A 27,781-nucleotide genomic window follows, 5' to 3' on the forward strand; every position below is an offset into this window, starting at 1 on the left:
GTGAAACAAAGGAAAGCAAAAAGCGCAAAGAGGAAGCACGTGCCCCAACCCCCTCAAGATGATTCCGCTGCCTGTTCTTATGCAATTGTTTCTTTTGAAAAACAGACCATTTTATTCACTTCTCTGGGCAAAACACTTCTTACTTCTCATAATGCCAGGAAACAGATGATACCAAAACTTTGGAAGGGATTTGCACTTGTAAAAATAAAGCTATTCCATCTTCTCTGATGAGAGTAGTTGGATGTTACGAAACACCGAGAGAGCAAGAGAAAAGCTTTTAACTGAGGTACTTTTTAAAAAATTATTACGCTTTCTTTTTCTGAAATGGAGTTTTTTATAGTAGCTTTTTACAGTAGCTGTAAAAGCTAAAGTAAATTAAGCTGGAGGTAATCAATCCCTAAATCTTACTAATAAAACAGGCTTAACAGAAAAGTGACCGCCGTCTTAGGGAATTAGATGTGCTACTTCTTACGCCTTCACATCTTGAAAAATCGTAAAACATTAACTGAAGCAGCTTAAATCAAGCCTGCCTCTTCGCTGTTATTCCCCCATGCTCCCTTTTCTTATGGTGACCCTTAAAGGCTGCAGCTGGCCTTACAGCCTGAGCCTTCTGGGCAAGTCCCGCGTTTAGCGGCTTGTTCTTTCTTAAGTCACCGCATCACACATCAAGTGAGAGCTCGTTACAAAGGGGCAGGGACCGTGGTGTCCGAAAAAGAGAGCCTGCTGCGCATATAAACGAGCTCATACATCAGCCTGAGTTCCCTAAAATAAAAATGCATTAAAAAAAAAAAAGAAGAAGAAGAAGAAGGCATTCTGAGGTCAGCAGCCGCACAGCTCTTGCGCCGCTTGTTATTGCCGAGGAAAAAGACCCAAAATGGCGCCGCCCCGCCCTGCTCCCTTCCTCCGGGCCCCGCCCCCGCGCCCGGCGTCGCCTAGCAACCCCGCACCGGCGGAAGCGGCCCGTGGCCGCGCCGAGCGGCGGAGGAAGTGCTTCCGAGTCGGCGGCGGCGGCTCTGGTAGCAGCAGCATGACGTCGCTCCGGGCCTTCACTTGCGACGATCTCTTCCGTTTCAATAACATGTGAGCGGCAGGCGCCTCCTGCCTTATTTCACTCTTCCTTAGCTTCTCCGTTCCCCCACTCGGGGCCGCGGACGCCCGCGCTCTCTCTTCAGCGCCGGGCGGGGCGGGGCGCGCGCCTCGCCGTCCCTCAACCGCCGCCCTTCGCTCTGCGCACGCGCCGCGCCCCCTCCCCTCTCTCCCCCCCCCCCCCCCCCCGGCCGGAGCCCTCCTAGGCCGGGCGGGACGTGCGCGTCGCGGCCCGTCCCTGAATTTCGGTTTCTCTCCCCGCAGTAACCTGGACCCGCTCACGGAGACCGTATCCTCCCTCGCTGGCCCCGCTGGCCGGGCAGCGGAAAGGCTCAGCGCCTAGGGCCTTGGTTGTGCTTCGGCCCGGGGAGAGCTGCCCTGTTGCAGACAGCGGCCGCCTCTAGCCAAGCTGTGTTCCTTAACCAGACGTTTGCAGTATGGGATTCCCTTTTATCTGCAGTATTTGGCCCACTGGCCGGAATATTTTATAGTTGCGGAAGCACCTGGTGGAGAGCTCATGGGTTACAGTGAGTGTAACGTGATGAGTGCGTGCGTGCGTGGCAAGGATGGGGATCGTTACATGTTACCGTTCCATTGCGTTTTAGTGTTTTGGGGAGTGTAACTCACAGATCTCTTCTTACTCTCCGGATTTTTCTAAATATTCAGTACTGAAGAGGAACGTTATGTAGTAATGTGTTATTTCATGAACACCTAAGGGTATTGCACAGGTGTAATAGCAGTAGCTTTTGTTTTGATGCTCATAGCACGGCAAAGGCTCATGACTGTAGTCGCAGCTAGCCAAGCTGTATACCTGTGGATGTATGCAGATGAGCCTTTGCCTATAAGCAGGGAATTGAGTCATTGCACTCAGCTCTGATCTAGCATGCTTTTAGTTAACTGTAAGTAGTAATGCTGGGTTTGGCTTCTGTGTTGTCCTTTAAGGGAAAGCCCTGGGTTTGGACTTTGATTACATTTGCTTATTTGCTCTGGGATATTCATGTTTCTCAGAGCTTGTTCTAAATAGAGCTGTTTGCTCATTCCTTCCTTAAAACATTTTCTGTTTTAATCTTCTTTTTATGGTCATAAAGGTCTTTGCAGGGACCTGGGAATTAAAGTATTTAACAGATTTAAGCTGAAAGCGTTTACTATATAGAGCCTTTTTCCCGACCTGCCACCTCAGTTTCTTATTAGTAGCAGTGACTGCGTGCTGTTAAGAGCAGTGCATGGGATGGGAAACATGACTGATCACCAATGAGCTATCACTGGGTTGGCGCTATGTAGAAAGGGAAGGAAATACAAAGAACCCCCCCTGAAATGACACCCCTTTTTTTCTTAAACATACCATCTTGGCTGGGCCTCAGCTTTCTATTGGCAGATGGGCAAAGCTTCCCAAGCCCTCAGTGACCAAGTCTCCAGTAGTGGGCACAATGGTTGGTTTGGGGTTTCTAGTCCTCCTTCCTTTCATTGTTTCAATCAGATCCTGAATTCTGCTCTGTTAAATACTCAACAAGACTCACTTAAATTCATTTTTGAAGCCTAACTTTCAAATAAAAATTTTTCAAAAATGGTTTCTTTTTTTTTATATTAGTCAAAAACCTAGTGTAGAGCTTGTGCAGAATGACATTTTTAGTGGAGCAGAACTGCGTGGGGAGCTGTTTGCCTTTTCTACAGCTGGTTGATTTTGATGTTGCAATAAACTCTCTCACCACGCAGTTGGCAGGATGAGGAATTTGGAGGTTAGGGGTCTTTCCAACAGAACTCACCTTATCCAGGTAGACAAGGACCTTGAAGGTCATGTTTCCAACTTTGCAAATACCACAGTTATTTGACCCATACAGGACAACTGTACATAGTCACTGAATAATAATATAATGAGATGGTGCAAACATCGCTATTTCAGTCTTTGCCACAATCGCTGCCATGTTTGTTTATACATTGCTTTGGTTCTTTAGTAAACGTTTTTAGCTGTGCGTGATGCATTATCCCAAAAGTGCTACTGTACTGACTACTCCATGTGTTTGCAGTAATGGGTAAGGCAGAAGGCTCTGTGGCCAGGGAGGAATGGCATGGACATGTTACTGCCCTCTCTGTTGCACCTGAATTTCGCCGACTGGGTTTGGCTGCTAAATTGATGGAACTACTGGAAGAAATTTCAGAGAAGTGAGTAGTATATTTATTTTTAAATTTATCTTACTAAAGTATTCTTGCTACAGGCTCCTGGTTTAGATACTTGATTTGTGTGGAAACAAACTGAGACTTTTCCACTAAATAGTGTTGTGGTTCACTGAAATTCCCTGTGGTTAGAGAACAAGAATTATGGGCGATGCTTGGCAGTTTAAAACCTCATGGTTTCTATGACAGCTATCTTGCCAGGATAAGTAGGGAGTAACCTGATTTCCAGTAGAGGCGCTCTATAAAAGTTGCTTTTTTGTTAGGAAAAGTTTCACAAAATGTCAACGCTTTTTCCCATAGTGTCCACAACATAACTGAATAGTAGTCGTGGACGTTGTGTGGCCCTATCAGACGCAACACTGAACAAGCTATGTGCTTTGAGGCAACATCTTTGCTTACTTTCCCTATCAGGTTGGGTTACTTGTACCTGCAGGAAATTAAGTTTAGCATCAAATAAACTGATGGAGAAATGTCCCCAACTCATGCCAGTAAGGCAACCCCACTGTAGTTGATAAAAATCCAAAAATAATACAATGCTTTGAAGACCTTGCCTTGCGAGAAGTGCTATCTCCAGTTGCAGAGCTGAATTTCATGCCTGAACTTTGGGGGTTTTTTTTGCCTCATTTAAAATACACAGAGGACCAGTCCTTAAGTTGGTGCGATCTAGAATCTTAGTTGTTTTTTTTTTTTTTAATTTCATTTCTTACAGTAATGAGGCTTGTATGGTTGTTTAGCTTGTCCTGTTCTTTTTCTTAATAATTTTGACCCTGCTGGCTAGTGCAGAAGATAGGCATGTGACAAAAGTATACTTGTGCCTATTTCTGGATCTGTTCCTTAGAAAAGGAATGCGTCTGATATTACAGTATGAAAGATGTTTTATTAGTGTACAATATCATCTGACCTGCTTCTGCCCTGATTACAGGCTCTGGGTTATTATTTGGAAGTATGTCCACAAGCTCTTCCTTACTTTCTTCTCTTTATTTTTACAAAGAAAGGGTGGATTTTTCGTGGATCTCTTTGTGAGAGTATCAAATCAAGTTGCTGTAAATATGTATAAGCAACTAGGCTACAGTGTGTACCGGACAGTGTTAGAGTATTACTCAGCTAGCAATGGAGAGCCAGATGAAGATGCTTATGGTAAGTCCTTGTTCTGCTTTTAGCTGAATGGGAAGGTTCTGATGCTGTGCATCTTTGGGTTTGTTTGTTCTTTTTTATGTGAAACTAAGTTCAGATAGCTGCTGATGAGTTGGAGTTTTGTTTGTGACTTCTAATAGTTTTTCCTACTGGAGATTACTTCAGCTACAAAACTTAATCGTGCAGTATACAGTTCTGTACTATCAGGGCAAAATAAACCACCAAAGATGAATAAAGTAATAAGTACAAAGATGTGCTATTTTGTAGGTAAGATTAAAATAAAAATGCAGTTACTTATCTAATTCTTTCCAAAGACTGCTCCTTCCAGTTGGCTGTATTTGTGGAATATGTTGCTGGGTTTTTGCGTTTTTTTTTTTTGGGGGGGGGGGGAGGGGGAGGGACCTTTGGCAACTGGAACTTGAAACTCTCTTTTCCCATTTAGATGTCCTAATTACAAAGTTAGTTAGTGTTTATGGTGAACAGTGACAAAATCAAACATTAGCATGTTTCATCTGCCACTGGTAGACTTCTCAGAATTCAGAGCTTTCTTCAATTTAAAGGGGAAAGAAAATGGAAGTGTAAAGTATGTTACTATTACTCTGTTAACAAATATTAGCTGCTTGCTATTTCTAGATTTCGAGTATCCTCCAAAAAGGCTTACCTCACCACATTATGCATCTTTTCTGTTCTTGCACTGTTCATTTGATTTGAAGGAGTCCTATGAAATACAGGGGCTATGAGACATCTGCCATTGTGGCATCTGCCACAGATGCCTTAAAACCTTTAAATCCGTTTAGCTTGCCCTTTCCCTTGCATTCAGTTGAATTTTGTGCGGTGTTACTTTTGAATTGATAATGTTGCTACTGGAATGTTCATGATGGAAAAATGATCTTATTGTAATAGTGAATAGAATTCACATAATCTGGCTTTGGGTAATGGCTACCTTGTTATAGTAACGTTTATTTCTTTTGAAACAGATATGAGAAAGGCTCTTTCCAGAGATTCAGAGAAGAAATCAATTATACCCCTACCTCATCCTGTGAGACCAGAAGATATTGAATAGCTGTAAGCTGTGATTCTCAGGCAACATACTAAGAGTATCAGTTTTGGGGTTTTTTTATCTCCTCCTCCCTTGAGCTTAAATGGAGGAGAAAGCTTTGGCTCAATGCCTACCCCTGCCATGAAACTCCAAAAGTAATACTGAGAAGTTTACTTACACTGCTTCCCAATTTTACTTCCTAGTGTTGTACCACCCTATTTTACAGTAAGTATTTAAAAAAAAAAAAAAATGCAGAGAGGAAGGAACTTTTATTACTGAGCCTGAGAGTCACAGCTATGCAATTCTTGTTCAGCCCTCATGTTTGAAATGTTGAAGCTTGAAAAATGTCTTTTGGAAGAAAAAAAAAAAAAAACGGCTTGTACAATACAGACAAACTGTGTGATACTAATTTCTATGCCTTTGTCTTTCAGGGGTTAGTTTCAGTATATTTAACTTGTGTTATTATCCTTTCTAAGTAGTTTCGAAGATAAAAGCTTACATTAAAAGGAAGTCGAACAGGTTGCATTTTATTGTTTTCAACTCTCCTCATGATCAATACATATTTTACAGAATTACTGGAAAATATATCAGGAATGATTAAAGGCAGCTTTCTTATTACAGAAAGTAGATCTCGTGTCTTGCCACGTTACTATCCTTAAATCAAGCAGTCTTGTGCCAGTTTCTAAGAGCCTCAGAAAGGCTGGTCTCGTGTTTAAAAACAAAGCTGCAATCCACCACTTCTTATAGTTCTCAGAACATTGGTAATAACTGCAGACTTCTACACTTGCCCTATGACTTTTCTGTTCAGTTGTTAGAAATGCAGAGACTCTTAACTGGAATCACCATAATTTTTTTTTTTTTTTTCAAACCAAAAATGTCTTAAGTCAGTAATAGTAAAACTCTTCACATACATTTATTCATCACCAATGAAAATACTGTACAATACCCCAAAAAAGGAGTGGGAGAAGGCAATGTACTAAGACTGGCTTTCATCAATGTCTTTGTCAGGATCCATCTCTGCAGCTTCACTCTCCTGTTGCTGTTTCTTCCACAGTTTAGCCATCGCAAGTAGCTTGAGATTGGGCTGATTGGCAGTATCTTCTGGGAAAATATAATCATAGTATTCCTCCCAGCCAGCATCAGACTAGGCAAAAAACATAACAAAAAGTTTAAGCTGCATGTTAATGTTAGCTATTAAATGTGCTCCTAATGAGCATAACAATAAGATGAAATGAAAATCAGTGTTTGTTAAACTACCCACAACAGCTAAAACCAACTAGATGGAGGGGTTTGAGACAGTACTACTTCTACTATGAATAATGAGCAGAGGAGGTAGATTAGGTGAACTGTACTCTTCCAAACAATGCTGAGAAACAGATACTACCTGGACCTGTTTTGATCGGTCTACCATAGCAGTTTTAAAGTAAAACTAGCTTGAGCGTATGGTGTGAGTATTTTTCACTTGAATCAATCCCCTACCTAGACATGTTGAAGAGCAAGGAGCTCAGCAGCACCTGTTTCAGGCCAATGCTTTGGTACTGCAATAAAAGCAACTTCCTACTTAGTTACAGCATCCATCCCAGCTGTATCTTGTTTGTGTTTGAGATAGATAACAGCATAAAGCCAGCAAGAATTCAAGATAGTTACTCGCATAATTTTTATTCTTACCCCATCTTCAGCCTGAAGTTTTCTTCTCTTCTTTATTTTTTCAGGCATAAGTTTATCTATCCTCTCTTTAGTGTTATCAGTGCCAAACTCCTGTTCAAAGTTTCTCCAGGATTCCAGAAGCATGACTCTCTCCTCTTTCTCCTCACAGTTTCGCATTGCCTTATTAGCTTCTTCATAAACTTGCCGGCATCTTGGCAAACTCTCCTCCTTCCCAGCAGAAAGCTCGAACTGTGCAAAACTGATCCATACCTAGGGGGAAAGTAAGTTAAAACCAAGCTGACTTTTTTAAATTAAATAAGCAGATAACCCTAACCTTCATATAGGCCACCTGGACAAATGTATTACAGTTATTTTAGGACATGATACCTCTGTTTGAATTTAGTCAAACTATAGCATCAAACTACATTGCAAGGAAAGATTAGTTCTGCTTTTCGTCCAGGGTTTTTGTAATTACAGTTCCAAAGCTGCTCAGTGGGAAGAAGGCTGCTTTGAAAAGCTTTACAGAATCACAGAATGGTTGAGGTTGGAAGGGACCTCTGGAGATCATCTAGTCCAACCCCTCTGCTCAAGCAGGGTCCTCTACAGCATGTTTCCCAGGATCGCTTTTGCAAAGCTCTCCTTCGTATAGGAAGAATAGCTGTTGTTAAACATAATTTAGATCTTTTTTTCCCCCCACGTTTTCATTGCACAGGCCGTGGTACAACACTGGGAACTCAGGTTCACAGCTGATTTGAAAAAGCCACAAAACCAAAGCAGCCAAGGCTCTTTCTCCAGCATGGACCAGAACCAACACCAAATCTGTGCTCTGTGCACATGTACATACTTTAACGTGTTGTGTCCGCTGAAGTAATCTGCGGTAAAGGTTTCTTGTTTTCTCATACTCTTCTTGCTCAATTTCAAAGTCAATATAGGATTTCCAAAGAACCTGTAAAAGAGAAGTCTCTGCTTATGTTCACAGCATCTTCAAACAACCCTGTATCTAATACTTAAAAAAGGGAAAAAAAAAAAATTTTTTTCCATCCTCTCAAGGAGGAGCATGGGTAAACATGAAATTTGTGGAAATACATTTCAGAGGTCTGTGAGTATTAACTGACTGTACTACCTAGGATTAAGGCTAAGTAATTTCAAAGCTTGTGCGCATAATCCAGTCAGAAGCTAGCTGTTTAGGGATAGAAAAATATGACTGTAAGCATGTTCCTCCCTCCAGGTTTTAACATAGGTTTTATAGCCCTGAGTAACCTGTCAAGAAACATGCTAAATTAGATGAGAGACAGACTAAGCCACTATGAAAAGCATTTCTGTTAGATTAGAACTGATAGATTATCAGATAGATATCAGCCACACTGCGTAATAAATACCTTAATTTCACTACCTCAGAGTTCATCTACCCTCCCTTACCTCTGGCATGTCTAACCGAGGCTGGCCAATAGCCAACTCATATATTGCACGGGCTCTGTCGATATCACCAAGAATGGTCTCTAATTCAGCGAATTTAATCCATGATGTGCAGTTTTCTGGTGCAAACTCCAGGAATTTTTCATACAGCTTTCGGCAACGATCAAATTCTCGCAATTGTAATTCCAATTCAATATAACCTTTAAACAGTTTGTTTTTTGGACATTTACCTATGGATGTCCCCTGTTAAAAACAAAAAAAAAATCTCTCAGAGATCTTGCAAAAAAAACCATGCCACCTTGTTTTCTGAATAATCTTTTATTGTTCAGTACTTGAACTAAAATTTGTTTGTGAGCAGTTTCTCAGGCTGATCAGGAGCAGTATGAAATCCAATCAGTGTTCTACAAATTGAGTGTGCATCCATAAACTATCAACAGAAACTCTGAAAACAGAAAATCTAAACTTGTTTGATAAAATTAAGTAATATGGATTCCCCATGAATTATCAGTTGAAACCCTGACTCGTCAAATAAACATCTTGAGTCAAAAGCTGAAGAAAGCACAGTAAGCAGTTCCCGAGTGTCTTATATTATAAATTATATCACAAAAAACTAGCTCCTGGCCCACCACTATTTACCATTGCACAGAGAATTGTCCATGCTCCCTGCCTGCTGACTTACAATAATGGATAGATAAATAATGCTTGAAGAAATATTTCGGTGCCAAGCTGTGAGAAAGCAGTTTCTGATTCTTATTCTAGGAATCTTTTCAAAGAGTTAACGGGTACACCTGAGAGAGGTAAACCTACAGGCCTGTAGTAGGCTTCGCTCTGAGACGCTTCTGTAGACAAGTACTGTTCGGTAAGCACTGGAGCCTCTCTCTTCCTTCAAGCTGATGTGAGCAATTAATTCAAAATCAAACTCCCTTACTTTGATTTTCCCACACAACTTGCCTGCCTACAGGTTGCCTATCTCAGTACTTTAACTAAATGGAGGAAACCACTATTTGGGAACATTGACTTGGTCACCGTTATGGGTCTCTCTAGCTCCACAAATGTCTTTTCTATTTCAAAATATGCTTGGTTTCATTCCTCCATTATTGCAATTCCTCCATTACTGTTTTCTTAAGTAGCATAGACTCCAGCTGATCTCGTGTCATCCAAGTTCCAGTTCCTCTCAAACCCTAGGAAAGCAAAGAACCCACTCGACATCTGCAGCCAGTGAAAATAAAGCAGAGCAACGTGCTGTCTGCATACTGATCAGCGTTTCAGCACAAGGAGTCTTCTGCACAGTGACAGTGTGGGACCCAAATACCCTCACCTCAGGACCAAAATGTGGTTCAAAGTCAATTCACTGGGACAGAAAGGAACTGCTTGCCAAATGTAGGTCCAGTCCAAAGAAAGCTGACAGCTGTATCAAAATCTGGTTTCCAAAACAGGATGTGACATACTAAAAACAGGTCTATCAAAGAAATAACAGAAGGAAAAAAGACCACCAAAAAGAGAAGCCTCAAAGAAACTGAGGAAACTAGGTTTCCAGACAGACCAAAGCAGCCTTTCCAGAATCCACTAAGTCATTTACCCCTAAAAATGAAGGGTGGAGGCAGGGTGATGATCAGTGAATATGCTAATGTTTAGCAATGGTATCTTAAGCCAAGTCTGAACAGCAGCACACTTAAGGACAGATGGTTGTGTTCTCCTATAGGGAGGCATTAACAATCTCACAGTGGACTTAATCCCTCCGCTGCTTTTCTCTGGTCAAGGGCGGGAGTGCAGCTCACCAGATAAAGCTTTACTAGTACATTAGGGGGCAAACACGGTCCAGTGTCAGCTACAGGAGGCCATTCACGTTTATGTTCTATCAATCACTTTTGTTGCATAGATATGATGGAAAGCCCACTCATTTTCTCTTCAGCATCAAACCACCACAACTGTTACCAGTACTGGCTTTCTCTCAAAATGCTTCATGCTGTCACCTAGTTTATTTAAAATATCTGAAAGGACGTTTTACACTCCAAAAGGTTTTTCTGCCAAAACGTATTCCCTTATTTTCTGACATGATAATGAATTCAGTACTGGAGTTCAGCTCAGTCTCTTAAGCGCATCCAAGCCCTCGAGATTACTTCTATTAGCAGTCTGGTAGCTGGGACTCAAACACTCCATTGTGCAAGTCTTAATTTTTCAGGGTCAAGAACTCCTATTGATTTTAAAACGTTTGTTAAAAAGCCGTTTTTAGCACAAGCATCGTTTAAACAAATCGGCAGCAGCTAAAAAAATACAAGTGCACTAAGCTGATTTGGGTACTCTTGCTATTCAGATGCGTGTTTTGCCAGCTGAAACGAGAAAGCTGCATTAATTTCAGCCAGCAGTTAATTCACCGTATCTCAAGCTATGCTTCTTTTTAAACCATACATGACAGTAAATACTGGTCCCTGCAGATTTCTTCATTGCTCGTCCCTGCTTTATTTAAATGCATAAACCAGCAATTTAAAAAGATCTTAAATTGTCCTTTAAATGCCATTCCCTTAACATTAGTTGGTTAAGGCAATTATGGAATTAACCCCTTCTTTTACTTACCAAAGCTCTTCTGGCAAGCGGAAGATTTTTCTGTCGTATTTCAAATTGTGCATACAGCAGCCATATTTTGGCAAACGTAAACTGGAAAAAAACCAACCAAACAAACAATGTGATGCCTGAATTGGAGGCGTAAGAAATGCTGTTGCGTATGTTCTTTAAAAAACATCACATAGACTATACAAAGAAATGTTACTGCTACCACAGTTTGTTGCAGTTTACCTCAGTGTTTTCCTACTGAAAAGGTGAGGAGTTCATAACCCAAAACAACCTTTTTAGGAAAGGACAATTTTCTCTGCCATGGATAAAAGTAAAAATGGCCAGCACAGGAAGTTTTCTCAAACAAAGAAAACCGTTAGTTTACCACTAAATCAATTAATAACTAGCTATCAATTCTTAATTATTACACACTAATCCTAATCCACACATCTGATAATTCAAATGACATGATTAAAGTCACATTGCATTCCACGGCAAAGTTGGTTAATTGTTTTAAGGGTTGGACCACGTGGAAAGATTAATTAAAGCTCACTGACAAAAAAGAGAAAGTCATTCTTGAAGAGGTGCACCTTCCTCAGCTGGGACCACGCAACCAATTAGAAACAGTTGCTATTAAAGGCAGTAGCTCCCTGCAAAATGGAACAATAAATATTCTGCAGAGGCTGTGAGCAGGTAGGCTGAGAACAGCTATGAAAAGATCAACCTGAGGAGGAAAACAAGCAAGGGGAAAAAAGAGATAACAAAGTTCTTCCCCTGCTGCTTTTGGGTACTAAACTAGACTCTACATGCTATTCCAGCTTTTTAAAGCAAATGGGGTAACTTGAAAACACCCTTGCACTATGCCTGTATTAGGCAACAGAACATCAGTGCGTGGCCTGCTGTTTCCTACTGATGATGCAATTTGCAGACATCTAACACCTTAACTGAAGAAAATGCTGTCAATTTTGGAAGAAGAAATTAATGCTACTGGAAGGGAGTCCACTTCAAATCTTGGATAAATACCTCCCTTGTTCCTGAGCAGGAGCTTCATGAATGTGCCAGTAGCCGTTTGAAGGTGCGTACAAACCTGAACCTTGTTCTCTTCACTGTAACTGACTGAGGATAATCCAAGTGGCTTCAAGACTAGGAAGTGGTGGGAGCAGGGAAAGAAAGCTTAAGGATCTTGATCTTGGGGACTTTAATCCAAGACTTGATACAAACTATTGGAGAAGCCATACCTTCTTGTGTGGAATGAGCTCAATACATGCCTGATACACCTGTCTGGTTCGTTCTGGATCCTATAAGAACAGGCAAGATTAAACACCTCATTCATTGCTGAGATTACATTTCATTTTGAATCATGCAATAGTTGCCAAACTCAGAACAGTACTAGAGTATGTTTAAGTCTAGATGTTTAGAATCCTGTATATTTAAAAATACACACTTACTTATTTGTGTACACAATTCAAAGATGGTAACTTCTTTTCAAAACAAAATTTAACACTAAGATTTAGACATGAAAACTAGCAGCGGCCCTCCTAAAAATAGTCTCTTGGAGGAAAAAAAAAAAAACCCACCTTTTTTCTCTAACAGACTTTGAATAGCTATGCTACACTATGATGATATGAATTAAAGAGCAGCTGTAGCATTAAATGACTGATAACAAACATACAGAAGAAATATCTAAGCAACCTCATCATTTCTGACTGCTTGACAGAACAACTTCACAAATTGTTTTGTTCAATACCAAACTGTTTCACAAGTCCAGACAACAGCCCGGAACACGTAATTCAAATAGGCCTAGAAAGACCTACTTCTGATTTTATTCATCAGCATATTTCTGGATGACTTGGGATGAAAGTGAAATCTCTCTTCACCCCCAAGCAAGGGAGGGGATGCTACACACAAGTTAATGGAGAGGGGAAAAAAAAAAAAAACACCTCTTAAATAACAAATCCTGTAGCTGATTACACAAAAGAAGACATGAGATGATTAGTTCTTCATTTTCTTATTGAAACGAAAACATCTGTAGCTACTTAACGTAAGGAAAGTATCTGGAAAGGAAAAAAAAAAAAAACCCTGAGTTTCTTACTACTTGCCTTTGCCTCCAGCTCTTCATATAATGCATAATTGATCCAAAGATAGATATATCTCTTCCAGTGTCTCTTCTCTTGAATTGGGGGAACATTGGCAATGGCTCTTTCATACACTTCTCGGACAGTGTCGGCATCAGCATCGCTTTCAACTAACCTCAGATAGTCAAACCATGCATCATAATTATGTGGATTCGCCTTCCAGAAACATAGGAAGAGGGAAATGGGAGAGAAACTTCAGTAACTCTTTAAGTTTAAAAAAAAAAAAAAATCCTGTTCCTTCACATACAGTTTTTATTCAGAGTTTCTCCTTTAAAAAGAGCTACTGAAATAGTAATGAAAACTGTGAGTCTCAGGCATACTTACAATAGGCTTTTGAGGACGTGGGTTGCAATTTATTTGCTTTTATTTTACTTAAAAGATTCTCTTGAGTGAGGACAAACAAACCACTGAGAGGGGAAGGGGAAATGATGAAAATCTGCAGTATTCAGCAATTCAGTGAAAAGTAGGTCTAAGTATGGCACACTTACTTCCTCACAGAAAGATATTTATACACAGACAAGGTCTCCTGTAAAAGTCAGTACATAACAAAAGTGAAATAAATTACGAGCTTAAACCACGTCTCCCTAAGACGACTGCAAAGAACAGAGTTCTCTCTGCAATCAAAAATTTTGGAGCCACAATCTATGTTAGATTGCAGAAAGAAAAAAGCAGTGAACACAAGTTAGGTATTGTTTCCCTACAGATTGAGTTCTGCCTTGTAAAAGAGCAGGGGGGTGCTTAAGGATTTTTTTGGCTTGAGCACTGAGGGAGATGTAAAATTAGTTAGCCTTTGTATCGTGAGATGCTTGAGTAGCTTAGGCAGCACCTGGGTGTGTGATGAGCCCAGAGGATGTTTATAATACATACCTTCACTTCCTCTTCATACTGGAATCTCCTCTTGCTGACAATAATGTCTTCAATTCCCCTTCTGTCCCCAAACTTCTTCTCAAAGATGGTGTAATTCTTAAAGAGATTTTGGGCCTCCTGTTTTGGAATTCTATCCAAGGCATATTTGTAGATCACTCTTACTCTTTCAAACTGAAAATATTAAATATCACTTGAATTAGACTTACAAAAAACATCTTTCCTCCCCCAAAATCGGTGCTTTAATTTCTCAGTGAGCTTTTTGCAATATTTAATGTAAACATGTGTTTTAGGACATGACCAACAGATCTCCCTGAAGAGTAAAACTTTAAAAAAAAAAAAAAAAAAAAAGCTTTCCGTAACAGATTATCACCATCTTGCTTACTCATTTACAGGTTTAAGATGCTTAAAATAGTTTTAAGAGGCTGCGGTGTAGGGTTTTTCCTTCCCCTTCAAGGAATGTTTTCAATTGCTTTATGTCCTGGATACTTTCAAGATGGCATCTGGGGAAAACATGGTTAATTCAGCTTTTTTAATCATGTAGACGATCGACCTACAATCTCACAGAAACTTAGAAATCTGAGGATCTGTATGGCACTATCCTTACGTTTGATAAGATTTGTTTCTTAGATTGTTTCTTAGAACATATTTCCTCAATGTCATCAAATGAGAAATAAAAAAAAGGCAAAAAATTGTCTCCTGAACTCAGACTGCAATAACAAGACCTCATAAGGTGCTGAAGAAACACAAGCATTGAAATAATGTTAAACGGCCTTGAGTTTGATGTTCAAGAAGAAATCTTGGGGGGGGGTAGTTAGTATTAATCTGATGTATAATCAAGAAGGTCTTACTTCTTTCTGGTTCTCCTCAAATTTTGCAAAAGCCACGTACAAATGCTCATCCATATGCTCTTCTCCAAAGAACTCCACTGCCCTCTCATATACTTTCCTTGCGTGAGCAAAGTAACTGTGCTTCTCTTCAAAGCGGGCATACTTGATCCAGTTTTTAACATCAGGATGAACAATAACAAGTACAGTTACGTTAAAGAAATGGTAACAGTTGAATTGGACATTTCAAATTCCGTTCTTCCCAGTGACTACAGGGTCATGGACTACGAAACACCACCCAAGGATGATATATGCAAGTGATACACTTGGGAAGAAGACTCAGAAGAGTTCTGAGCAGGCAAAGGCTTCATGTTCGGTCCCAAGAACTTAAGGAGAAAAAAAAAAAAAAAAAGGTGAAAGGGGGGGAAAAAAAAAATCAGACAAGGGTCAAGAAGAAGTATAAGAAGGAGGAATTTGAAACAAAGGATGACTGCAAGAAGCTGGAAACACGAGTACTGTTAAATAAAAGAAATGAAGAATCCAAGCCTAAACCTGGGTAGGAATCACAACGCACTAGAAAGGATATATCTCTCATAAATGGTACGCGCCCTGTCCACCTCCTTGTATCTCAGCTCGAAGTTAATATAGGAATGCCAAGCTTGCTCCTCTGGTTGCCACTCCATCCAACGTTCAAACACCTGACGTGCTCCAGCAACATTCCCCAACATCTCTTCCATGTAAGTATACTTATACCTTAGAAAATAAGATCAAGTGTTTACAATCACTTAGTAAATGCTTAAAAGTACAATGACTTTTTTTGAGTGTTCAGTAAGAGCATTACTGAGATTTCTCCACCTGTTCACCACTTGCCCTCCAGAAGTGCCTATACTGTTGTGATTGGCAGCACGCAGATACACAAACATCCTTCTTCCACTACTGTTAACCACTTGAAAAGTACAAAAACTTTCTAAAACTTAAGCCTTTCCATTTTTGGGGATTAACTTGAAGAACTGCAGAAACAGAGAACACAATGCACTCTTGCATTATGCCTAAACAGAAAAATGAAACATGCTCTTTGAGAGTTAAAGCAATGCTTTACTCTCTGAAAACATACCAGAACTGGTTGACCCTGGGGAGGGTAGTAATGGCTCGATCCCAAATGTTGCGGGCGTGATTAACCTGGCGGTTCTTCATTTCCATTTCTGCATATTTCAGCCAGAGAGTGACATTTCTGTAGTCTACGTCTAAAGCACGTTCGTAAATGGAACGAGCTCTGGAAAGTAAAGAGACATTGTTGAAGTATGTTGAGAACATAACGTGCCTCTAAGACTTTCATGGTATTTGTCAGCATGCATCTAAAAAAGTTTAAAAGAGATGCCTGCAGCTACAGCATAATTACCTTTGTATTTCTTTTAGGCTTTCCTCCCATTGTGCGTACTTTATCCAGTTACTGATAACAGTTCTGTTTTTTCTTATGTTATCTTCAAAAGTCTGAGGAGAAAGTTATTTCTGTAAGTAGGAAATACCTCTGTGCAGAATGATCTTGTTGTAAACCCTTTACAGAATATTATTATAACTGGACTACGTTCCAAATATTATATCTATGCAGATGTTGAAACAAGTCATACTCAGTAAAACATTTTCCAAAAATTGAGTGACAGAGCAGCTAGAAGCATAAATCATCATTTAGATAAGGACTAAACTCAAGTTCCTGCAACTTAATACATAAAATACCGGCAGAATATTAACAGATAGCACTCAAATCTTTTCCTTTTTCAACCTCAATCTCCTGGTTAGCTATTCAATAGCAACGTTAACTGGACGTACAGAATCCAGTCACTGCAGACAACACTGAATGTATTCATATGTGTCAGCAAGAGTTTGCTCCCTTCGACCCATTTGTATCATTGTGCGCTCTCGTTCTCTCTTTTTTGTTTGTTTGTATTTTTACAGCAAGATGCATTATGATTATTCTTTCGATTTAAATATTCTGGTGCCAAACGTGCGAGACAAATTTCACAGCTTGGTGCAATGGTGAGGGCCTCTTCAGCGCTGTGGACTACTATCAAGAACGCTGCTATTGCTGTTTAACATATAGCTAAATATGGTTTAACACACACAGTTAACATGTGGTGTTTTGTTACTGCTCTTCACATGAGGGATGAGAAAAATGTAACATCAAAAACTGTTTTGGAGCGCTGTGGTGTTGATCATCTAACTCCAGTTGCCTTGTATGTGCCTGAGCAAAATGACATCACCATCTGGCACTATAAAGCCCTAAATTTTCATTAGGGCTCTTAAACATCTTGCTTAAATTAAAAAAAATTAACGTTTTAGTGCGTTATATGAGCAGCAACGTAAGGGATTTTTTTTGCCTTTACCTTCCTTTTGCGAAGTTTATAGTCATTTAGCTCCTCCTCATCTGTGATCTTCTGTTGAGGAGGTGGTGGAAGAAGTTCAAGCTCTCTCTCTTTTGCTTCTCTTAAAAGCTGTTCTGCTGTGATCTGAACTTCTGCAGGTGCTTTATTTTTCACCTGTAAAGTAAGGGAGGAGTTAACTTAAAATTTTCCATGTTAATGCAAAACTGAAACATCCCATCATGAGTAATTTAATCCAGGGACTTACTACGTTCAGTATTTACCAAAGCAGGATATGGGGCCCGACTGAGAAATAACAGGGTCTTAACGTGTATATTAGCCCAAAGCTACGTTGCTTCTGTCTGCAGCACGAAAAACAAGGAAAACTTTCTTGAAGTCATGGTGGGGCCACTCGGCGTGAGCCGCCGTGCTGCGACGACGACGACGGGCGGGCCCGGACGGCAGACGCGGCCGTTGCTGCCTCAAACGCCGTCTCGGCACGGCCGAGCCCAGCGCGCCTTCACCGCGGAAATTACGGGGATCGGTGCCGACTCTGGCGCTGGGGGGCGGGGAAGCGCTCGGAGCGCCGCCTGCCCCTGCCCGGCCAGACCGGGCGGCTGCCCCGGTCCCGGGTGGCTCCCCTGGCCAGACCGGGCGGCTGCCCCGGTCCCGGGTGGCTCCCCTGCCCTCCCCACCGCCGGGGCCGAGCGCCCGGTCGCACCTTCGCCACTTTCGGAATCCGCTGCTTCCCGGCCGCCGTAGACGCCATCTTGCCGCCTCTGCGCGCTGGCCCCGGCCCCGTTACCTCTGACCTCACGCAGCGCCAGCGCGCGCCGTTGCCGCGGCAACAGCGGCGTCGCGTCCTAACGGCCGCTCTGCGCGCGGGAGAAGCTGCCGCCGGGGAGGACAGCGAGCGCACGTTTCTCGCTCCGCCGGTCCCCAGCTTCCCTCGGCCGCACCGCTCTGGGAGCGCCACGAAGCGGGGGTCCCTCCGTCGCAGCCGGGTGAAGGTGAGCGCCCAGCGCGGCTGGGGGAGACGGGGTGCACCCCCACCACCCTAGCCCCGAACTACGCTTCCCAGCGCCCCTTGCGCGGCCAGGCTCCCAGCATGCTCCTGGCGGCGCGGCGCCCCCTGGGGGCCCCTAGGCATTACATGAGGCACGGGGTAGCCGCCGGGGCGGGCGTGTGCGGGGGGGGGGGGGGGGTGATGGAGCTGAAGTGCTAAAGTTGGGTGTTTGGTTGACTTTGATTTTATTCTGCCCCTAGAGTCTGTTTCAGTTTCTGAATTTGTGTAGATCCTTTCAGGGGCTACGTTGGGAGCCTCAAAGCTCTGCTCCTGACTTAAGGGCTGTTGCCAAATGCCTGAGATTAAAATGAATGATGGCTGTAAGAATGATCAAAATTCTTATTTATTGCATAGCAAAGTCTGTGCTGATGATGCATGGTCCAAGACATGTCAATATTCGTAAACAAAGCCATAAAAACCCATCGTGTCCTGTCCTGATTTTCCGTGCTGCTTTCGCTTGCTCATTAGTCAAGAGTGCTTAGCTCAGCTCTTAGACCTAGCAGCCTTCTTTCAGGGCATCTAAGCTTTACAATTTGGGTCTGGTTTTGTTCCTCTAAGCCTTTCAGGGATGGGACTGGTCAACATCCTTCATCCCTGTTGCCAGAGGAAGCCATTAATTCTTTCTTGGCCTGGTTCAGTATGGTTTGTATGTGCCATCTGCCATGGGTCTGAGCAATCAGGAGATGTCCTGTGGAAGTCTTGTGAGAGACATGCTTATGACACATTTGGTGTGCTTTGAGTCACTAACAGAATAGTTATCACTTGGGAATCCCCCCTGGGCTTAAAAGAGAATGTGTTAATTAATTAATTAATTAATGAGCTGGAGAGGAAATTATTACAAGAACTGGTTCAGAAAAGGAACAATTCTTTATCTGCTTGTTTTGCCAATTTTTCCAGCTATTGTATGCTGTTCTAATACAACTACATGAGTTATTATAGGAACAGTACATTTTGTTTTTATAAAAACAGTACATTTTTAAGGTATAAATGTTGCTTTCTGTCAGACATAATTGCACTAGTGTTTGAGGGGAGGTGGGCTGGTATTTTTCAATGTATGAAGCTAAACAACTAAATATGGAAATTTGGCCAGCTGCACTTTCCTCAGCTGAAGTAATCTTAATGCTGAAGTTAAATTTGTGAACAACATATAAAAATTCCTGTTTGCTTTGATTTATGGAGATGAAATTAATAAAAAATAACCGACTATTTAGATAGTCTCACAGTTTAAAGTTACATAATTAAATGTATAAGTGAATTATGTTAATTTTGTGTCTACTCATTTTAGGAACCATCCTTCACTTAGCCTTCATGTAATTGCTTCCACTCCACTGGAAATAATATACCTGTCTTACAACTTAAGACATTGGAGAAATTGCCTATGCAAGCTAGTATCTTTTTTTTTTTTTGGTAGATGTTATTGTCATGCTCCATATTAAGTAAGTATATTCGAATCTAAGCTGGATGAATGAGGCAGTTGAAGGGTAGTGACTCTAGCTATTTCTACACCAAGAGTTAAAAAGGGAGAATATCTATGATGCTTCTGTGTGCAGAGGAAAATGTTTCACTTACCAGACAGCTGGGAGACAGAAATTTCCCCTCTAGTCTTTAGAGGGAAAGTTCATGAGATTCATCTTTCTGCTCGGTACAAGAATGGTAGTTGTATGTTCCTCGGTATACCAACCGAAATTGGATTCTTTCTGCATAACAACAATTCCGTCCACTAAGCCCGTGCATTAAAACCTGCTGGAGACATTTACCTTCAGGTTGGTGCCAGGGCCTTTCTACAAACATAAATTTGCATGACTGGGACCGGTAGTATTACATACAATAATATCTTGACTATAGGTGAAAGATGTAGCAGTACACATGACTTTGTATATAAAAAGGATAAGATTCAGGATTTCCTTCATTATCTCATTTTAGCTGGGATTTGTAGAGCACAACTGGGTGATTGGCATCATATCTGTGTTTGGAGCCAATGTTGGAAATGGCTGTTATATTTGGTAGATTGGGAAAAGAGTTCTGCCAGTCTAGATATGTTAGCTATATTGACTTTTTCCTTTTTTTTTGAATTAGCAATGCTGTTTTACACATATATGTTGAAGGAATTGCAGTAAATGACTGTATTTGGTCCATTTCTGTATTTTTGCCTGCTTAATTTTTATTTCTGTTACAACGGGATATAACGCGTCCATACAGTATTGAGTGGCAACAAAGTTGAAAGATAAGTGAACTGTTAGTTGATAGTCACAGATGGGCTGACTGCCTATTGCCCTGTCTGTTGCAAAATTGATAGACATCTTAACAAATCACTTGGGACCTGACAAATTGTGCAAATGTGGAATCACACAAATGTTTTCCTTCTGGGCAGGGAAGCTATAGCGCTCTCAGTTCCTTCTGAAGATTAACCATCATTGTTGACTTAAAAAAGAAGTTCGAGGAGCTGTTTTGGACAAAATGCGCTTGGCTCAGTTGAGGTTACTTTTTAATATTATTATGTTGTTATTATTCTGATCACTTGAGCTGATCCTGCCAACCCTATAGACTGAAAACTATTAAGAATTTGAAATGACTAACAATGAGTACTGTTCTAATAAGTAGCCTGTGAATACCTTTAAATAAATAATAGATGCAAAAGTTTGTAGTCCATTAAAAAGACTTCTCTGTAGCATACAGAATATGTACAGTAGGTATGACTGCCTACTGTATTTCCACATGTGCACTGTATGCACACCATATCTAAGCATGCAGGGAGTAGTCATGTATATGTGCAGAGGCCTGCAGGAATTAGGCATTTAAATCCTGTTGCAGTCTTCCCAGTCTTTTAAAAAATTCCATTTCAAGTAACTACGTTCAACAGCAAGTTGCTGCAGGATCTGCTAGAACAGCAATGTTTTCTTTCTTTTCGTTACAGTCCATAAAATGACTGCAATAACTTCTTCGAGAGGAAATGCAGAAGTGGTCAGTATCAGAAGGACAGAATCACATGATATTCCTGATATTATCAACCTCATCAGCAATTCTACAGAAAAAGTTTTTGGAAGGATTAATGTCACATATCTTTTGTAAGTAACTATTTAGGGATGTTATATTACCGTTCTTGTAGGAAACTTCAAGAAACTGTGTTCTGCTTAAAAGAGCAGATAAACATTATGAGCCTTAACACGGTATAGCATAGTGACTTTTTATGCAATTCATCAAAGGGAAAGAAAATTTGCTTCCATCTCCTTTCTGCCACAAATGTGCATGACTGTGCCGCGTTGGAGCACTGTAGTGAATATAATGATCAGAATTTGACTATATACTACCCTGCTTTTTATAAAAGTTCGGAAGAAATACTTCTGAATATTACCTGATGAAACCGTTAGATTCCAATGTCTGCGGTCTTTTTCATCTAATTGAAGCCTTTTGTCAATTGGAGAGTATTTGAAATAGAGCGGCAGGGATTAGGGGTTTTGATCACTGTGTGGCCATGACCCTTCTATTCTCTTTGCTTGTTTATGTCTAAACATTTTCCTTCTCTGCCAGTTTCCCCTTAAGGAAAGGAGTTGTTAGGGATTTTTTTGCCTCTTCTGTTCTGCCTTAGGAGACAAGCTCTCTCCATCTGCTATAAAGTGCATGTTTCAATGTACCTCTTCCTTTGTTTCCTACCACTGAGATACTTAATATCCCCCATGTTAGAACATCTGTAGCCTAGTTTCTTGCCTGGCAAAACCATTAGCAAAAGCAGGTAGTTGTGGAAGCCTTCTGCTACAATATCTGCAGTGCTGGAGACTTTCTCTTCTGTGCGGTGATGTATAGCACACAGAGGCAGAGCGCGTGAAATGCTAGTGGGTCATTTCAAGTTTTTTTTTTTTTTTGCGCTTGTCTTTAAAGGTAAATAGATACTAAGTATTTGGGAAAAATAGAATTACGAGGAAAGATCCAAAGAAGAAGGAACGTTTAACTCTCGCATGCCAAGTATGAAGTAATTGAGGGTTACAAAAATTGTTTGAATTGTTATAATTTCAGGAACCACTAAGTCAGGACTTGGGTAATGAAGTTTTATTGAGTCCTGAACATCTGAGCTCTTTTGAATGTGGTTGATTTTACAGTTCTGACAGGCTGAATTATATGCTCAGTGCTGCTACGCATGCTAGTTAAGCTGAGTACATGCAAGTGCAAGGCTGGAGTCTGGAGAACTTGAAAACAGAGAGAAAGATGTCTAAAGAGAAAGAGGGTCTAAAATCTAGTGAGCTTTATTTTCCCTCTTTCCAACTGATAATTTATTGAGGGGGGAAACAAGGAAAAAATTGAAGAGGAGGAGAAAATAACATGAAACTTGCTTTATAAAGGGTTCTCCTTCTCTACAGAGATGTCAGTGAAAGACAAAGAAGATTCTTCTTCATTTAGTGCATCTTAAACAAACAGGTAGTGACATCAGAGGCAGATGCAAAGGGACAGATCGTGCGTATGTGTAAACTGTTCATGGGACTATACCAGGATTCCGTAAGTTAGAGTTATACTTTAAAAGAAAAGGCATATAGAAGGGAGGGACTTACCTTTAATGTTTTTCCCTTTTGTCAGAAACTATTGACTTGGCAGAACAAGATAGATACATCTGGTTAAAAAACAAAACCAAAAAAACACAAACAAAAAGCCTCAAAATTTGTAACTTATGTTTATATCTATGTATTGCATATTAAGAACCCTGTTTGAAGAATAACTGAAGACCCATATTTACAGTTAGAATTTATGACGGTAGATTTGTTCCAGTCTCTCTGCTAAAGTGAGAGGTATTGTACGTTAGGTCTGAAAGATATAGGCTTATGGAAAGCGTACAGCTTGAGTTTATGAATGAAAGGATACATCTGAAATCGTAGGAGGGTCTACAATGTTCCTTTCAGAATAGTACCTCTTAGTTCAGGACATTTTATTTGTACAAGGGCTTTGACTTAGTTCAGTTGTGAAATGCAGTATTTACATGTTTTATTGCAAGGTGCTTTTGAAACTGTGGCCCTAGAGATACCCTTTACTTTAACAAAGGCGTTCTGGTCAGGCTGACTACTGCTTAGGAATCTACCCAGCGGCACTCTGAGGTCAGGTTTCAGCCTTCATTCACGTAGGATTTGCTTTCAGTCCATGCGAAACAAAGCAAAAAAACCAGGACTATCTCAGCAATAATATAGATATTTTATTGAAAGTAAATAAGAGCCTACTAGGAGCAGACTTGTTTTTGAAGCTGTTTATTTAGCAAGATGCTATACAGTGTGAGTACAGCTGTTTTATAACTTAGTAATTTCACTGTTAACATTTTTAAATGGTAACTTTTTCTTGATAGTTTACATAAATTATTTTATATTTGCAGTGTTTACTGGGTTAGTGTTTTGAAATGTGGGCATACACAATGGATACGACATGCACAGTCTGTATATGCCTTTAGGACAGATGAAAGGGAAATACAAATAACTATTTTAATGTCATTACACCCTTATGACAGCTTTTGTGTCTATTTTGAATATTTCTAGAAGACATCCTGTTTATTAAGTGCAAAACTCCCCTACTCTTTTTTAATGTAATTTTTTCAACTTCTGCAAATTTAAATTGTTTTAACAGAGAAAAATCAAATCTTGCTGTGACACTCAGCAATGAGAAGAAAGAGATTATTGCCCATGCTTTGTTTCTGGACTATCCAAATTGGAATATCACTGATCAGTCTGATTGGGAATCATTCTTACATGAAAACTACATTAACAACAAATGCACTGTAAGTAAATTGTATAATTTTAGTTGCTCTTTCACTTAAGGCTCAGATACAAAAATAGGCATAGGCATCTAAAATGTAATTTAGGTAGAATTTAAGCACTCAGGTTCCTCACTAAACTCTCAGTTGCTCAGGAGTTCATGCTTTTGCCCCTAGAGTAACTTAAGGTATGTGCCATTCTGACAGAGGCCATTAGGGAACTGCAAATTGAATCCTTTAAGACACGCTCAGAACATGTCTAGCGTACAGTAATAGTACTGAGTGCAGCATGAATCATAGTTGTCACCAATACTTTTCATTCAGAATCCTGTCCAGCTCTGCTGTCATCCAACAGAGCATTTTTCCAGGAGATAGAGACCTTGCTGTAAGGTTCTTCTCACTATAAGGGACTTGAAATCCTCATTTCTCACCTTTTGGAACAAGGCTTGCTATTTTATGGAATGGAATACTAATTTAATGGGTTCAGAGAAAGAGCAAGAGACAGGGAGTGCAACCCTCTTTGAAGGATGGTGAATTACACTGGGGCAGAGGACCATGCTGACATGAGTATCTCGGTTCTGGAATTAGCTTGTCCGGTGCTGGTGTGGAGGTTGCTGCACTCCATTCTGTGTGATGTCAGTTTTCATAGCAGTTCCCCTCTCGGGTTTATGCATTTCCCTCCTACAGCCAGGCACTTAGAAGTTCAGCGTACAAGCATTGCCCATCATTCAGTCCGCCTGGGAACTGGATCTAGGACTGTCGAGAAAAGACGAACAATGTTAACCATAAACACTCAAACCCTAGGCAGTATATGCCAAAATAATATACTGGCAGTATTGAAATTATGTCCAGACAGTTTGTTGATCAGTTTTCCAGCGTTGTCCTGGATGGTATTAAACAACAGCTTGCAGAAAAACTGGCAAGTCAGCAATTGCATTTGAAAATGCTGTATGCGCGGCTAAAAGAAACAGAAAATTATTACAACCAAAGAGAGTGTAGAAAAAACATGCTATTTTCCTATAATCTTTTCTTATAATCTTTTCTTTGTCACTTGACAGCACTTTGTGTACAGGCATATGGCAGGCACAACCACTTCATTTACTGTGCAGCTGCAGCTGCCTGCGTTAAGTCGTGCTGTGCTGTCAGTTGTGCAAGCTCTTCCTTAGGCTGTGTGCTTGACAATATCTCTTGCAGTAAAGCTGCAGCTGACATCAGAGTGCAGGGGCATGCCAAGAGAAAAGGAAACAAAAAAAAAAAAAAAGGAGAGCTTGAGCATGTCAGTATCCTTCTGAATGTTAACAAGGAGCAGAAGAACCCTTACTTTTCTAAAATAGGTTATTTTCTAAAATCTGTACATAACATTCAGTAGATGTTTATGCTTCTGCACTGGCAAAACAACCGAACGTGTTCAGAGTTATAACTACATGAGATATTGTCACTTAACTGCAGGTTAAATCCGTGCAGACATGCTTTACAAATTGAGACTTTTCTGATAGCAGAGTTTCTTAAAAGTGTAGTTGACAAGAGTCATTTCTGTAGAGCTCAGAAGTGATAAGATATCTTAAGGGTCTACATCATGAATTGCCTTGTGCAGAATTTAATTAGCGAAGATGCTTCGCAGGATTGCCTGGTTACCGTCGCTATTCAGAACTGGTTGCAAGTCAAATTCTTGTCTCCTGGTCCTCCTCTTGGGCTTCAAGAACAAAGCATTATTTTTTTCTTCTCCTTTCTCTTTCACATTTTACAAAATACATAAAAAGTCTGATTTTAGAAATAGTTTTTGATGCTCATTAATTACAACAGCCTGTTGTCTTTATGCTGTAAAATCGTTCTTGCTATAAAGTTGCCAAAATTCAGCCATGACTATAGCCATTACACTTCATTGAAGATTAAACTATTCAGAAGACCGGAAGTCTTCCTTTTTAAAATACTTTTTTATAGAAATAGCTCATCTACAGGAGGACCTTCATTGCCTCAACACTTGGAGTAAATATGCAAGAGAAAACAGCTGGATTAACAGCAGTTACTGTTCCAGTACAAGGGTATTCCTCGTTAGAAAGCATATTTTCCAGATTAACTGGAGTCTTTTAGTCTACCCTGTTTCTAGCTGGAGATGTAAATGTGCCTAATGATGTAATCTGAAATTTTTGTGATTTTCTTCCTTCTTTTAAAGAAAACAGTTTTTGTGGAGTATGTGATATTCTTTTTTTTTTTTTTTTTAAAGCTAGAAAGAAAAAAAGTCTTCATCAGCCAAATGTTAATTTCAATGTTGCTAAGATTTAGTTGTTATCAATAGTTTTTGTTAAATTAAAATGTTGTTAATATTGAATTAACATTGTTAGCTAGAAACAAGTGATGCATGTAAAATGGACTCTAACGATAGTCAGCTGGAGTGTAAATCAATTATCAAAAATACTACAGAATCACAAATCATGATATTAAAGAACCTGTATGCAAATAGCTTTATCTACCCGGACACTTTGAAGCCAGCAAGTTACTCATATATGTGAAGCTACTCATTTTGCATGCAGATTATATAAATTGAAAATAAATGTGCGTATTAACATTTGGATTGATTTAATAAATACTCTATGCTTAGGGTTTAGATTCTCTTTTTTCGTACTGCAGCCTTTGAACACATTGTTCTTGCATCTTTTTGTGGCGAGAGAAGAATATGCAGCTGGATGTTCCCAAGAAATTGTTGCGTGAGTTAATATGTAACTTTCTGTAGTGAAGCATGTACACTTTCCTCCCATCATTGGAGAGGCTATGGAATTAAAAATGCCTAAGATAAACACTGAATCAGAATTAGCTGTCTCTCTAAACAGCCTGAAAAGGTAATAAAACAACTATGTATTAATCAGATACGCACTCTCGGCTTTGAACTCGTTACAGTTCCACGTATATTTTCCAAACAGTATGAAGCTTTACCTGTATCTTTGCTATAATTTCCCACAGAGATTCACACACAGTACTTCAGTTGCAAGGCAGATGGATTTTTAGGAGTGGAAATTTAGGGAAAAGAAAGATCAAAATGCATGATTGAGCAGGAAGCTTTAAAAGCTGTGGATGTTTCTGGAATAATATGGTCATTCACATGTGGTCTTTTGAAAGTTTGTTAGCTCCAGATTAAATCGTAAAGAAACAACAAACTATACAGTACAAACAGCACTATATATCATTGTGTTACCTCAGTAGTCAAACAAGTGTTACTCAGGTTATTTCGTATAGCTCACAACATCCCTGCATAAACAGAGTAAATTGCATTTAGTTCCGTTGCTGTCAAATTTACAGTTACTTTGTAATATCAAGCAAGCTCATCCAGATGCCAGGTCAGAGATCTGCCAGCAGATATCTGGCATCTTTAATTTTTTTCATCGCTGGGGAACTGATATAAAAAGGAGGAAGTATGAAATCTAAAGAATGGCAAATTAAAGAGAAAAATGGGATAGAAAAAAAAAGTAAAAAATGCCCAGATGATTTTCCTATCATCTTATTTGTTACAAATAAAATGTTTTCATTTTGAGCCATGTGGACTTACAACAGAAGATTAGAGACGCTGGAGAGTAAATTTCTTACATTAAAAGACTTACTGATGTATCTAATGTGTGTAGTGATTGAAGACTGAATACAATTATGTTATTTGTCCAGGACAATTTTTAATATAGTACCCGAACTGCAATTTGTACTTCTCTTCATACCAGCTGATGAGAATTTAGGTAAGAATTTAATACCATATTATTCTTAAAATAATGAGAGCAATTTC

General features: G+C 40.1%; 3 protein-coding genes across 3 annotated transcripts in view; 2 read left to right on the forward strand and 1 right to left on the reverse strand.

Moving 5' to 3' along the window:
* Window positions 1-933: 933 nt before the first annotated feature.
* NAA20 (N-alpha-acetyltransferase 20, NatB catalytic subunit) lies at window positions 934-5,959 on the forward strand. Its single transcript, XM_068940775.1, has 6 exons — window positions 934-1,080; window positions 1,351-1,375; window positions 1,523-1,613; window positions 3,111-3,246; window positions 4,250-4,395; window positions 5,370-5,959. The coding sequence occupies exons 1-6, from the start codon at window positions 1,028-1,030 to the stop codon at window positions 5,453-5,455; spliced, it is 537 nt and encodes a 178-aa protein (XP_068796876.1). The 5' UTR covers window positions 934-1,027; the 3' UTR covers window positions 5,456-5,959.
* On the reverse strand, window positions 5,939-18,228 carry CRNKL1 (crooked neck pre-mRNA splicing factor 1). The gene is made up of 14 exons (XM_068940773.1): window positions 17,949-18,228; window positions 17,252-17,404; window positions 16,270-16,361; window positions 15,985-16,143; window positions 15,457-15,623; window positions 14,895-15,073; window positions 14,047-14,217; window positions 13,144-13,335; window positions 12,283-12,342; window positions 11,069-11,149; window positions 8,498-8,737; window positions 7,923-8,024; window positions 7,100-7,348; window positions 5,939-6,575 (listed from the first exon to the last, which is right to left on the reverse strand). Exons 1-14 carry the CDS (start codon window positions 17,994-17,996, stop codon window positions 6,408-6,410), a joined length of 2,061 nt encoding a protein of 686 aa, XP_068796874.1. The 5' UTR covers window positions 17,997-18,228; the 3' UTR covers window positions 5,939-6,407.
* A 1,384-nt stretch (window positions 18,229-19,612) lies between these two features.
* Window positions 19,613-27,781, forward strand: part of CFAP61 (cilia and flagella associated protein 61) — a 141,568-nt gene continuing 133,399 nt past the window's right edge. The window contains exons 1-5 of the mRNA XM_068940772.1: window positions 19,613-19,729; window positions 21,208-21,358; window positions 23,889-24,039; window positions 26,644-26,720; window positions 27,667-27,734. Of these exons, the coding sequence (XP_068796873.1) occupies window positions 19,705-19,729; window positions 21,208-21,358; window positions 23,889-24,039; window positions 26,644-26,720; window positions 27,667-27,734 (472 nt within the window). The 5' untranslated portion in view covers window positions 19,613-19,704. The remainder of the gene's footprint in view (window positions 19,730-21,207; window positions 21,359-23,888; window positions 24,040-26,643; window positions 26,721-27,666; window positions 27,735-27,781) is intronic.

The sequence above is a fragment of the Struthio camelus genome, chromosome 3 (genome assembly GCF_040807025.1).
Source record: "Struthio camelus isolate bStrCam1 chromosome 3, bStrCam1.hap1, whole genome shotgun sequence".
In the NCBI taxonomy this organism is placed as follows: domain Eukaryota; kingdom Metazoa; phylum Chordata; class Aves; order Struthioniformes; family Struthionidae; genus Struthio; species Struthio camelus.

Excerpts from the sequence above, each read along its gene's own strand:
- NAA20 (XM_068940775.1), top strand. The coding sequence starts at position 1,028 with ATGACGTCGCTCCGGGCCTTCACTTGCGACGATCTCTTCCGTTTCAAT. Across the intron at positions 1,614-3,110 it reads TGGAGAGCTCATGGGTTACA|TAATGGGTAAGGCAGAAGGC; the intron begins GTGAGTGTAACG and ends ATGTGTTTGCAG. Across the intron at positions 4,396-5,369 it reads GCCAGATGAAGATGCTTATG|ATATGAGAAAGGCTCTTTCC; the intron begins GTAAGTCCTTGT and ends CTTTTGAAACAG.
- CRNKL1 (XM_068940773.1), bottom strand. The coding sequence starts at position 17,996 with ATGGCGTCTACGGCGGCCGGGAAGCAGCGGATTCCGAAAGTGGCGAAG. Across the intron at positions 17,405-17,948 it reads GGATTCCGAAAGTGGCGAAG|GTGAAAAATAAAGCACCTGC; the intron begins GTGCGACCGGGC and ends CTTACTTTACAG. Across the intron at positions 16,144-16,269 it reads AGCCTAAAAGAAATACAAAG|AGCTCGTTCCATTTACGAAC; the intron begins GTAATTATGCTG and ends TTTACTTTCCAG.